The 13,482-nt window shown below is 37.0% G+C and overlaps 1 protein-coding gene across 4 annotated transcripts in view; it reads left to right on the forward strand.

Moving 5' to 3' along the window:
* Window positions 1–433: 433 nt before the first annotated feature.
* The window catches only part of LOC148939284 (ceramide phosphoethanolamine synthase-like), a 28,883-nt gene continuing 15,834 nt past the window's right edge, over window positions 434–13,482 (forward strand). The window contains exon 1 of one of the 4 annotated variants that reach the window (XM_089106727.1): window positions 434–546. In XM_089106727.1, coding sequence (XP_088962853.1) covers window positions 512–546 — 35 coding nt within the window. In that variant the 5' untranslated portion in view covers window positions 434–511. The other 3 variants (XR_016143519.1, XM_089106729.1, XM_089106728.1) reach the window with 3 other exon arrangements.

The raw sequence follows: 13,482 nt of genomic DNA on the forward strand, positions 1-13,482 counted from the left end.
GGGGTGATGGGTCAGGAAAAAGTCTTGCTACCATCTATGTGAACTACTCACAGATATTATTATGTCTTAAGAAATCGAAAATACTATTGTATAGATGTCTTTCAGTGTTAGCTGGAGAGTTTGAGAGCAGCAACACGTTCATGTCAGGCTGGAGCTTTGCCTTATTCCTTTTTTCTTTTGTGTACATTTAAAGCGAACAATTTAAATTTCCCCGGGATAACCTTACCAAAATACTCAATGCCATTCTTTAAATAACTCTAGGCCCAAACAATGTTTTTTTTCTGTATAATAAATTCATACTCATTGGGTACTATATTCGATTCAAAGAAATAAAATAGAGGAAACCATATCTTGGCTCGCTTGTGATCTCCCTGTTTCAATGTTCGACTATTAGCTAGGGTGTGATAGTAGAGGAAAAGACGAGACGTCCAGCAAAAAGCAAGAAACACATCAATAGAATAGTGTTCGTATCCAGCTAATATGAAGAAAACTCCAAATATGTTGAGAAGCCATGAAACAGTGTGCAGCTAGAAAAACCTCCGAGGGGTATCTGAAAAAATGGTGTATTCACTATTCCTAACTCAATAATATGATTTGGTAGATATTGACCGCCTTTTTTATTCTGATTACAAATATAATAATCATTTCTATTGGAAATGAATTTCAGCCCCCCCCTATATATGCCAACTCAGGGTTAGGATAGGTTAGTTTGGGTTAGGTATATTAAGGGGGGGGCTGAAATTCATTTCTGATAGAAATGATTATTATATTTGTTATCAGCATAAAAAAAGGCATTGAATGGTGTATTCACTTTATTTCTAACTCAATAATATGATTTGGTAGAACTTTACCCATACTGTAGCCTGTAGACCCATCCCTGAAAGTTTCATTTTCCTAACCTAACCCCTTTCCAAGATAGCCAAAAGTAGCTAAAGTAGAATTTTACTGTCAACAACAACCTCTATCTTTCAAAGAAACTTGCATTAATTCATTGAACTTTTTGAATGCAGTCCTGGAACTAGCTTAACTGCAACCCAGGTCACTGCTTTGGTGTTTGGCATTAAAAACTCAATATTTGTACTTTGCATCCTACAATCTGCAGTCAATATCTACGAAATCATATTATTGAGTTAGGAATAAAGTGAATACACCATTTGATGCCTTTTTTTATGCTGATTATAAATATAATAAGCATTTCTATTGGAAATGAATTTCAGCCCCCCTCCCCCCCCTATATAGGCTATACCTAACCCAACCGAACCTAACCCTGAATTGGCCTCTATCGGGGGGGGGGGCTGAAATTCATTTCCGATAGAAATGCTTATTATATTTTTAATAAGCATAAAAAAAGGCATTGAATAGTGTATTCACTTTTGTCCTAACTCAATAATATGATTTTGTAGATATTGACCCAATCTGCATATGCAATTTCAGATAGCCTAAATAAATACAGCCTGTAAAACTCAACAAAAAAAAAGCATAATGTAGGCTATAGATTAGTACAGAGTATAAACAATCATTATGAAAGGAGATGCCACTAAATAAAATGCAATGATAATAAACTTCGGTAAATTTTTGGCAGTTCATATTATTGACTTATGAATAAAGTAAACGTACCACTCAGTTCCTGTTTTAATGCTCATTACAAATATAATAATCATTTTTGTTAGAAATAAATTTTACCCCCACCCCTATATATACCAATTCAGGGTATATATTTGCAGAGGCAAATCTGCAGCATTTTTATTAGGGGGAGCAAGAGGGGACCAGCTCTGGACAGTCAAAAGGCATTGGACACAGTATTGGGGGGGCGACTGCCCTCTTGCCCCCCCCCAAATGATGCCTGTGTATATTTGCACATTTAGGGAATGGGGTTAAAGCTTAAATGTTCCAAAAATTTGCAACAGAAATACGCGTGCCCCCCCCCCTAATGTGCAAATATATACCCTGAATTGATATATATTGGGGTGGGGGTAAAATTGATTTCTGACAAAAATGATTATTATATTTGTAATGAACATAAATGTTAAAGAAGTGGTTTCTTGACTGGCTTCATGACACTGACAAGCCACTCCTCTCTGTCCCTAGCAGGGGCCGACTATCTATTACCAATACTCTGCCGCCTGGCCAACAACAGAAGTACCTACAGGAGGCATATCAATGAACTGGTTAAAGAAGAGGCCCCAAAACAACATTTGAGGACAGATGGGACATAAGTCAAGTAAGTCAAGTCAATGAGCATAAAAAAGGTACCAAGTGGTATGCTCACTTTATTTGTAAGCCAATAATATGAACTGCCAAAAATTTACCTAAACTTCTTGAAATCTGCTCCTGTTTAACCCTAGCCTAGTCTAAATGTTAGGGAAATAGGTTTAACTTTTTTTTTAAACAATTTCTAATAATCTGAAGTAGGACATACCATAGGGGGAAGGCTCCATACTTGGGTCAAATGTTTTGATTTGCTTATTACTCTTGACACTTTGCAGTGTTGAAACAGAAATTTCTTAACATCAGCTGCATTAATCAAGGAAGGTGTTGTCAAGTTCTCAAGTCGTGAAATTAATTTGTTTTCAGGAAAATATGTTATTTTGACAACTACCCATTTTGTCCCAAGTATGGAACTGGGCACAATAGATGAGACAAGTGGAAACCAAACTTGGGACAGACAATAAAGATGTTTATTCAATGCAAAACTCAGTAATTTAATAGAGATAACATTGAAAATTGAACAACAAAGCACAGTTGTATAAAACAAGCTTAAACCAGAAGTCATTCACTTGTTCACAACACATTAAATGGTGACAAATCAAGAGGAAAGACAAAATGTCCAGCCTGTCTTTTGGTCTGTCTGGAAGGCACAGGCTTTGGCAAGATCAGCACAATTTTGGTAGAACTATACTGTACCAGTATGAAGCATCAGGAGGAGTGAATTTAAAGAAAGGAGCAATCCTCTTGAAATACCAAACCTGTACTTCTTTTTACTCTGTCATTTTCAAAACAATTTCACCAACACTGTGGCACTTTCCTTTTTTGGTGTCCTTTTCAAGCACTAAGACAAAGTCTCCAGTGTTCATAGCACCAAATTGAGGGTTTCTCTCAGCCAAAGGTCCTTCCTGAGCATCTGGTTTGATTGGTTCAGTCAAGTCCAAAATATCTTTCAAGCTACTTCTCTTTCAGTGAAAAAGGACTGCCTAGGCTTTTTGCTTTTTTCTTGAGGATTTCTGAGAGATTGCTTAGATTTCCTAGTTTGTTGAAGAATAGCCTCTTCCTCAATCTTCTTCTTTTCAGGAGTATCTATCAGTATTCGACAGATCTCTTTTGGTCGGCCTCTTGTTGTGGCCTTTCTGGGATAAGCTTTAGGATGTGGTCTTATTAAGGCAGGCAAAACACTCATTTGAAGTGCAGGGGATTCCTAAGTCATGAGGGGCTCCACCCTCCTCTTCTAATGATAGCAAGTCTTCATCTCTTGGTTCCAACACAGGCTTATTCAGCGGTATATTGGTGACGGCCCACCCACCCAGAGTCTCGGGCAAGTGACCCAAAAATTTGTGAAAAATTGAAATTTTTTCGGAATGCGGGACTAAGCTTGGGCAACAAATAGGAACTATTTGAAAGATGAAGATGACTTTAAATGATTTTTTTCCTGTTATTCCAACCAAATTAATGGCCCTGTGTCAACTATAAATTCTTGGCCAGTTTTTTTAAGACCATAGGCGGGCGTGCCTTCTCTGCCTCTCATTCCAGGCAATCTAATGGTCCTTTGTCAATTTTAAATTCTTGATCAACCTGCCTGAGACTCTAGGCAGGTCTGTCTTTCCATAAACTAACACACAAGTATTTGTCCAATAAGAGAGTCATACTTACTCCCAACATTTACCCATGCCTTTTAAACATTTGCCTCTCAATTACTTGGATTGACTGTTTCAGTTTCTTGTTAGGGGGAGGCAAAAGTAAATTGGAATCCTTTTGCCACAAATTTTTGATATTTCGAGTAAGAAATACCTTAGAAAGAAGTAGAAAACAGCAAAACATTGTCAAAAATGCAAAATGTTTCAGGAAGTCCAGAATAAAAGAGGGTTGTTTCACATGTTGTTTCTACATGTTACAAATATTGTCAAACAAGTAAACATATTAGGCTACTATCCTTGCTTAAACTTCTAAATAAATTTGATTATGCCAAACATGCATTCCCTCCATTTTTACTTATCATATGCCAGGCTGTTATTTGAAAGTGCCGTCTCGCCTGGCATTTACAACTTTCAAGTAAATTTAGTAACAAAACTGAGTCTATCCAAAGTGTTTGCTCAGGATCCTTTACAAAGAGAATAAAAGCCCATAGTTGTGTTTTTGGGTACTGGATTTGAAGTGTGTTTTGAGTAGGTTTGACAAAAATATTTTTTAGGTTTTCTGTGCTAAACCCAGCCAAACTTTAAAGTATTTTCATCTGACAAGTTCCAAGCATGTTGGACATAGATTCTTCAAAATTGTAATGCCCCAGAATAGCATGACCAAACACAGGTTCTGAAAAGACCCAAACCTGTATTGAACCTGGCACTCAAAACAATATTCTCCACAATGCATATCCAATTCTCTGTCGGATGTGAGTAGCCTGAAAAAGAGCTCATGCTAATTCCTCCATAAAGCTGCATACATTACCATCTTGAAACAAAGGGGGTAGAACTTGCTTGTATATTGCCAAGTCGACCATTTCCAATACCTGTATTAAGGAAATTTTCCCCAACCTTAATAGATGCTTAGCCTTATTGACAATCCCAACTTACTATCCAATCTGTATTGTTAATTAGAAGTTTCAAAAATTTTCATCCCCATAGTATAAAGCACCTTAATAATTCTTCATACATCACTTTAGCAAAAACAACTCCATTGGCTCTTTTTTAGTAGATGGTGCAGTGGCACAAAAATTGTTCCCCTCTTTTCTATTGCAATTTTTGTTTTCTGTCTATTTGTGATGCTTCTTTGGCTCCATTTTTTGTGTTTGTTTCAAGTTTTGAGCTCTATTTTTTAATCTGGTTTCTTTTGCACAACCTTTTTTTTATGTTTATTAGTATTTTTGACTGTTTCTAGACTATGACTTGTATTATTCTTTTGATTCAACACAAATTTATTATTGACTTGGAATGTAAATTCAGCTAGTTTTTAGCTTCTGAGTGTTGCTTATCAATAAATTTTTTCAAAATCCATTTCCAATAATCTTCTTCAGTATCTCTTGGATGATTTTCTTTGTGAAACTTTTTTCCTATCTGTCTAGGGACTAATAAGGTAGTTAATAAGACATCAACAGCCTGATTATATTCTTTCAAAATTTCATTCACTGTTTCATCAACATTTTGGTGATCATTGAAATAATGTCAATGATTTTTGAGATGTGTCAAGTTGTGCTGATCATGTCCACATTTTTGGCCTGTAGAGCATTTTGTACAGACTCTACAATCGCAGTGTTTTTCAATAGTTTCTACAGTAGGCCTAATTATGAGAATGGTTCTTGTTATGGCAGCATGAGGAGGTCACAACCCTCAGGGCAAGGTTTTAAGTTATGCCCTGGGGGCATATAAGAACAATGTTGGCACTATGTATTATTTATTATTTTTTTTCCCTTAGACCAGGGCCGTTCTAATCAAAGAAGCTGTCATAGAAAGTTCGAAAAGGGCTCATTCATTTGTAAATTGGTGTGGCTTGTGCCCTTTTTAATAGCCAAAAGTGATTGGAAGGCAACTAACACCCCTTCCACGCCCACCATTTCCCAAAACACATCCAATCAAAATTTTGAGATAGCCATGTTGTACAGCATAGTTGATTTCCAGAGCGAAAATATGTTTTTGCGGAGGTAACTCCCCCATAACCCTCATGGCAAGGGTTTTAAGTTAGGCCCTGGGGGCATATAAGAACAATGTTGGCACAATGTATTATTTATTAATTTTTTTCCTTTAGACCAGGGCACTTCGTATTGAAGAAGTTGTCGTAGAAACTTCGAAAAGGGCTCATTCAAATGGAAATTGGAGTGGCTTGTGCCCTTTTTAATAGTTGAAAGTGATTGGAAGGTAACTAACACCCCTTCCACACTCACCATTTCTTGAAACACATCCAATCAAAATTTTGAGATAGCCATTTTGTTCAGCGTAGTTGATTTCTTGATAGAAAATATGTTTTTGAGGTCACTCCCCCCAACCCTCAGGGCAAGGGTTGTAAGTTATGCCATGGGGGCATATAAGAACAATGTTGGCACATTGTATTATTTATTATTTTTTTCCTTTAGACCATGGCACTTCATATCAAAGAAGTTGTTGTAGAAACTTCGAAAAGGGCTCATTGAATCTGAAATCGGTGTGGCTTGTGCCCTATTTAATAGTCGAAAGTGATTGGAAGGCAACTAACACTCCTTCCAGGCCCACCATTTCCCCAAACGCATCCAATCAAAATTTTGAGATAGCCATTTTGTTCAGCATAGTTGATTTCCAGATATAAATTATGTTTTTGAGGAGGACACAGCCCTCAGGGCAAGGGTTGTAAGTTATGCCCTGGGGGCATATAAGGTTTTATAGAAGATGTTGTTGTAGAAACTTCAAAAAAGCCTCATTCAATTGGAAATTCAAAGGGCTAGTGCCCTTTTTAACAGTTGAAAGTAATTGGAGGGCAACTAGCCCCCCTCTCACGCCCACCTTGTCCCCAAACACATCCAATCAAAATTTTGAGATTGCCATTTAGTTCATCGTAGTTGACAGTTCTGAAAATTTGGTATTTGAGGATGACAATCCCCCCACAGCCCTCAGGGCAAGGGTTGTAAGTTATGCCCTGGGGGCATATAAGGCTTTTATAGAAAGTGTTGTTGTAGAAACTTAAAAAAGGGCTCATTCAATTGGAAATTGAAATAGAAGTGCCCTTTTTAATAGTGACTGGAAGGCAAATAACACCCCTTCCACGCCCACCATTTCCCCAAACTCATCCAATCAAAATATTGAGATAGCCTTTTTGGTCCATGCAGTTTAAAGTTCAGGAAATTATACCTTTGGTCATGACACTCCCCCCACAGTCTTCAGGGCAAGGGTTATAAGTTATGTCCTGGGGGCATATAAGTTTTTATTGAAATCTTTGTCCTAGAAACTTGAAAAAGGGCTCATTTGATTGGAAATTCAAATGTCTAAGTGCCCTTTTCAATATTCGAAAGTGATTTGAGGGCAACTAACCCCCCCCCTCTCACGCCCACCTTCTTCCCCAACACATCCAATCAAAATTTTAAGATAGCCATTTTGTTCGATGTAGTTGAAAGTTCTGGAAATTAGGTCTGAGGATGACACTCCCCCCCACACCCCTCAAAGGAAGGGTTGTAAGTTATGCCATTGGGGGATATAAAGTTTCTATAGAACGCGTTGTTGTAGAAACTTCAAAAAGGGCACAATCGATTGGAAATTGAAATGGCTAGTGCCCTTTTTAATAGTCAAAAGTGATTGGAAGGCAACTAACACCCCTTCCACGCCCATCATGTCCCCAAAAACATCCAATCGAAATTTTGAGATAGCCATTTTTTCGACGCAGTTTAAAGTTCAGGAAATTATAACTTTGATTAGAACACTCCCCCACAGTCTTCAGGGAAGTTGTGCCCTGGGGGCATCTAAGTTTTTATTGAAATCTTTGTCGTAGAAACTTTAAGAAGGGCTTGCTCGATTGGAAATTCAAAGGGCTAGCGCCCTTTTTAATAGTCGTGAAAGTGATTTGAGAGCAGCTAACCCACCTCTCTCGCCCGCCTTTTCCCCAAACACATCCAATCAAAAAATTTTTGTTACCCATTTTATTCAACATAGTTGAAAGTTTTGGAAATTAGGTATTTAAGGATGACAACGCCTCCACCCCCACAGTCCCCAGGTCAAAAGTCGTAAGTTATGCCCTTGGGATATATAAAGTTTTTATAGAAAGTAATGTTGTAGAAACTTCAAAAAGGGCTTATTCAATTGGAAATTGAAAGGGCTAGTACCCTTTTAATAGCCGAGAGTGATTGAAGTGCTAAATCCTCTGTCATGCCTTCCGTTTCCCCAAATAAGTCCAATCAAACTTTCGAGATATCCATTTTGTTCAACGTGGTCGAAAGTTCTGGACATTAGGTCTTTTAGGATGATTACCCCATCAGAGCCCTCAGTGTAAGGGGTGTAAGTTATGCCCTGAGGGCATATAAGGTTTATGTAGAAAGTTATTGTAGAAATTTCAAAAAGGGCTCATTTGATTGGAAATTGAAATTGACCTTTTTAATAGTTGAAAGTGAGTGGAGAGTAATTACCCCCCTATCACGACCACCATTTCCCTAAGCATATTCAGTCAGAGTTTAGAGCTATTTTGTTCAACTTAGTTGAAAATTCTGGAAATTATGTAATTAGGGATGACAAATCCCCCAGAGCCCCCAGGGCAAAGGTTGTAAGTTATGCTCTGGGGGCATATAAGGTTATTATAGATAGAGTTGTCGTAAAAACTTCGAAAGGGGCTCATTCAATTGGAAATTGGCTGGGCTAGTGCCCTTTTTAATAGTTAAAAGTGGTTGGAGGGTAACTACCCCCCCCCTCACGCCCACCATATCCCCAAACACATCCAATCAAAATTTTCAGATAGCCATTTTGTTCAACATTGCAGAAAGTTCTGGAAATTAGGTCTTTGAGGATGACACTCCCCCAGCTCACAGGGCAAGGGTTGTAAGTTCTTCTCATGCCCACCATTTCCCCAGACACATCCAATCAAAATTTTGAGATAGCTATTTTGTTTAACTTAGTTGAAAGTTCTGGAAATTAGGTCTTAGAGGATGACAACCACCCTCACAGCCCTTAGGGTAAAGGTTTAAATTTATGCCCTGGGGGCATATAAGGTGTTTATAGAAAGCGTTGTTGTAGAGACTCAAAAAGGGCTTATTCAATTGGAAATCGAAAGGCCTTGTGCCTTTTTTAACACTCGAAAGTTATTGGAAGGGTTGACATTTTTATAGTAAAGGTCGATGTGGGTATAATGTATTATTTTGTTGTTGTTGTTGTTGTTTAGACCAGGGCACTTCGTATCAAAGGATCTGTCTTAGGAACTTCGAAAAGGGCTCGTTCGATTGAAAATGGAAAAGGGTAATGCCCCTTTCAATATTCGAAAGTGATTGGAGCGTAACTAATCCCCATCCCACGCCCACCCTCCGATTTGCCTACTCCCAAAGGGCTGATGCCCTTTTTAATAGTCGAAAGTGATTCGAGGGTAACTAACCCCCCTCTCATGCCCACCATATCCCCAAACACATCCAATCAAAATTTTCAGATAGCCATTTTGTTCAACGTTGCAGAAATTTCTGGAAATTAGGTCTTTGAGGATGACACCCTCCCCCCCCCCCCAGCCCTCAGGGTAAGGGTTGTAAGTTATGCACAGGGGGTATATAAGGTTTTTTATAGAAAGCGGTGTCGTAGAAACTTCAAAAGGGCTCATTTGATTGGAAATTGAAAGGACTAGTGCCTTATTCAATAGTTGAAGGTGATGGGAGAGTGACTAACACCCGACTTACGCCCACCATCTTCCCAGACACATCCAATCAAAATTTTGAGATAGCCATTTTGTTTGACGTAGTTGAAAGTTCTGGAAATTAGGTCTTAGAGGATGACAACCACCCTCACAGCCCTTAGAGTAAAGGTTGTACTTTATGCCTTGGGGGCATATAAAATGTTTATAGAAAGCGTTGTCGTAGAAACTCAAAAAGGGCTCATTCGATTGGAAATCGAAAGGCCTTGTGCCTTTTTAATAGTCGAAAATGGTTGGAAGGCTTGACATTTTTATAGTAAAGACCGACTCGTATATAATGTATTATTTTTGTTGTTGTTATTGTTTAGACCAGGGCACTTCGTATCGACGAAGGTGTCGTAGGAACATTTAGAGGGGCTCATTCAATTGAAAGTATAAAAGGCTGATGACCATTTTAATCGTCGTAATTGCTTGGAGGAAAACTGATCCCCCTCCCACGTCCACTCTCCCATTTGCCTTTATGTTTAAAAACTAAATGTTGCCTTAAGATTAAATCGAAATGCTCTGTGTTAATGCTACTTCCCAATAAGGCATCTCAGCAGTAGCCTATCCCAAGAACGACTGAGGGTATTGTGTTTCAAACTTTCAATGCAAATGAATGTGCATTGTCAGTTTAATATACATATACTGATATTTAGTAATCAAAATTTTAATATTATTATATTTATTAAAATTATAAAAGTAAAAAACATTTATATTTTTTTCAGTAAATTGCAAATTATGCTCTGGCCTTGGGAAGGCATAGGGGTTTTGATGCCAACTTACGTTAATATCTGCTCGTTTTGAGTTTGACTCGGTTATTTATTGTAATTTCTGTTCGTTTTGGGTTTCATTTATTCATCGATGCTGATTTGCGGTGGTTTCACGCTTGGTAGATTATTTGATTTTATTTTTGCTCATTTTTTGTTTAATGGAGTTTTTTACTTTTCTTTGAAAAACTTATTTTGTGAAAAAGTTTTTTAATTAATTGATTTAAAAGCTCAACGAAGTTTTTGTGTTGATAAATACTGTGATGATTTTTCCTTGGGGCTGGAGAGTCATATAAGGATAGGTCCTCATTGGAGAGTATTTTTTTGTATCATCAACAAAGGAATAAGTTGTTTTTCTTTTTTTATTCTTCTTTTACTAAGAATATGTTTTTACTATTTTAACATTATATCAAATTCTTACTTTTTACGCTTTTCCCCTCTCTTCCTCTCTTGCTTTTAATGTATTTTGTATGTTAAATCTTAACTATCACTTACTTGTGCAATAAGTAGGACATCAATGTTATGGGTTCAGGGTAGTTATGTTTTTCGGTTGGCATTGTAATAATATTTTGTTCAATTTACTTTTGATGGGTTAGTTTTTTATTGCTATTTTTATTATACAACACTAGTGAAAAGCCTGGAAGAAGAATTGTTTAATCCTCAGTTGCTATTGAAAATGGCATCTCTCGACTTCTTCAGCTTCTTTTTCTCTTATTTTTCAAAGTTTTTTAGTGCTTTTGTCATTTTTTAGTGCTGCAATAATGGACTCATTCTATGATTAAATCATGATTAGTGCTTGTGTTTTTAGCCCACAATGCAAGTTTTCAGACATTCCACATTTAGTTTTTTCCTGTTTTTAATTAATTTTTTTTCACGTTATCCATATGGGTGCATCAGAAAATATTAAAAAAAAATTTAAAAACATTTCTAAGATTCTATTTAATTGTTATGTTGACCAAAAACGAGAATTGATGGTAGTGGTTTGTTAGAGAATTGTATAAAAAGCATGATCTATTTTGAGGACATCTTCTTCGGATTTTAAAGAAGAGAGCACAATTGCCCAAAGGTACAATTGTGCCTACATTTCTAGTGATTGGGCTGTAGTGGGGCAATAAATATATACGATTGGCTCTTGGAGTAGCAAGAAATATTTTCGTTATAATTTATAAATATAATCATGGAGCACCAATATTTGGTTTAAGGGGCTGGGCTGCTTAAAGTTCAATTTTATTCTTCCTTTGGTTACTTTCCGTGTGTTTGAACTTAATGTTTTACCATTTTCTTGAGCCAAAGAAAAAAAACAGGGCCCGCACAAATACATATTAAAGCTGAAATTTTGCATATTGTTTAAAGGATTTCGTTTTGTCAAAATTAAAATTGACATTTTATCAAAATATAAAGTGTTCTGTAGTGTTTAGGGCATTCGTTGTAGCCCAAGAGTCCTCTAGATTCAAGGAACTTCCTATTATTACCTCATTACTTTCGAATTATGACCCAATCTTCATACTTTTTTATGGTGTCAAAAATCCTTGAAAAGGTTGTTTATAGAAGACTATTATCTTTTGTATTTGGTACCAAGTCTGCTTTTGGTTGCCCCCTTCTCTCATGTCATCAGTATTTTTTTAGCCTCCTCTGTCAACCTTGCAAGCTTTGATTGATGCAATTTACTTTTTGCGCATTAATTTAGACAAGGTCCTGTGTGTCCAAGGCATCTTCTTGCATATTTTTTAAGCTTTTAGCGTGGTTGATTACATGATTCTTCTTAAAAAGCTGTCGTCCTTTGTCTTGCATGGAGCATTTTACGATTGGTTCAGGTCTTAGAAGGTATCATGATATATTAGTTGGAAGTATTTCATCATACCACCTGCTAGATATAAAGGTGTACCACAAGAAATGGTAGTTGATCCGGTCATGTACCACTCCTTGTGATACACCTTTAAGAGGGGTTCAACTTGACCCCCTTTTCAGCCGAAGAAAAGAATTAAAGTACCAGTAACAAAGAAGCATTATAACCGACAGATTGACACCGTAACCATGAAGAGCAGAAAAAATCTGACTATGACATACACTATCAAAAGCTTTTGATAGATCTAAAGCACAAAGATATATACTCTTTCCCTTAGAAGAATTCTCAAAGAGCAAAGAAGATAATACACGATGTGTATGCTGACAACCTACTCAAGGCTTAAATCCAAACTGGTTATCCCTCTCAAGCATCTCGAGACAGTAAAAGGTCGGCAAGAAGAGTAAATTAAAGGAGAATATTCCCTCTTTAAAATTGAAGAAACAGTACCACACAAAAAACTCTCCGGTACACTAGAAGTACAAATACACATCTGGAAAAGTAAATGAAGATGGTCAATTGGAGGGGGGCAATCTCATAAAATGTGAAATCTAGATATACCATCATAATCAACATTATCTGATTTAAGTTTTTTAATTGCTTCAACTACGGATGAAAGAGAAATGGAGATACAAAGACACTGGGATAGGGGAGGGGGTACTAAAAATCTTATAAAGGAACTTAGTGAAAAAAGAATGCAAACGGTATTTAACATAATAAAAAATAGACGAGTAACGGTCATGCCAAGCAGATGTAGGAAGACAATCACTACTTGGCACATCACTTCTAATCGACTCAGAATTAATAACTTTTCGCCATTCTCTCTTTGACACTGGAAAATCCTTACCATGATAACGCATTGACTTAAGATATTTTTATATTCACTGTGCGTCTTACGCTTAAGGTCGGATACAATTCCACAAGGCGGTCTGTCACAATCATTCCAAACTTTTAACCAAAACTGCTTTATTTTTCAAAGTTTTTAAATTAGGATCTAAAGACCAGATAGATTTTTGCGTACCACATCTAACACGTTGCAGCGGCACTGCAACTGCCTTGGCATCTTTTAGACATTTAATTATTTGATTATAATAGCAATCCAGGTCCATTTTGCAATTCACTAGTACAGAGCACTGGAACAGATGATATGGAACTCGTTTAGTAGACAGCAGGTTTGATAGTGTAATCGCATACAGATGCACATCAGCTTTCTTCCAATTACTTTTTTCAAAGCATTTTGAGGACCAGAGTACTTTACAAATACTTGCAAGGTTAATATTAAGTGTAAGAGTAAATGAAATAGGGAGATGATCTAAATCTTGTCTTTCAGCATGTACAAACACT

The sequence above is a fragment of the Artemia sp. Qi Xiang Cuo genome, chromosome 21 (assembly GCF_049724085.1).
Source record: "Artemia sp. Qi Xiang Cuo chromosome 21, ASM4972408v1, whole genome shotgun sequence".
NCBI classification, from domain to species: domain Eukaryota; kingdom Metazoa; phylum Arthropoda; class Branchiopoda; order Anostraca; family Artemiidae; genus Artemia; species Artemia sp. Qi Xiang Cuo.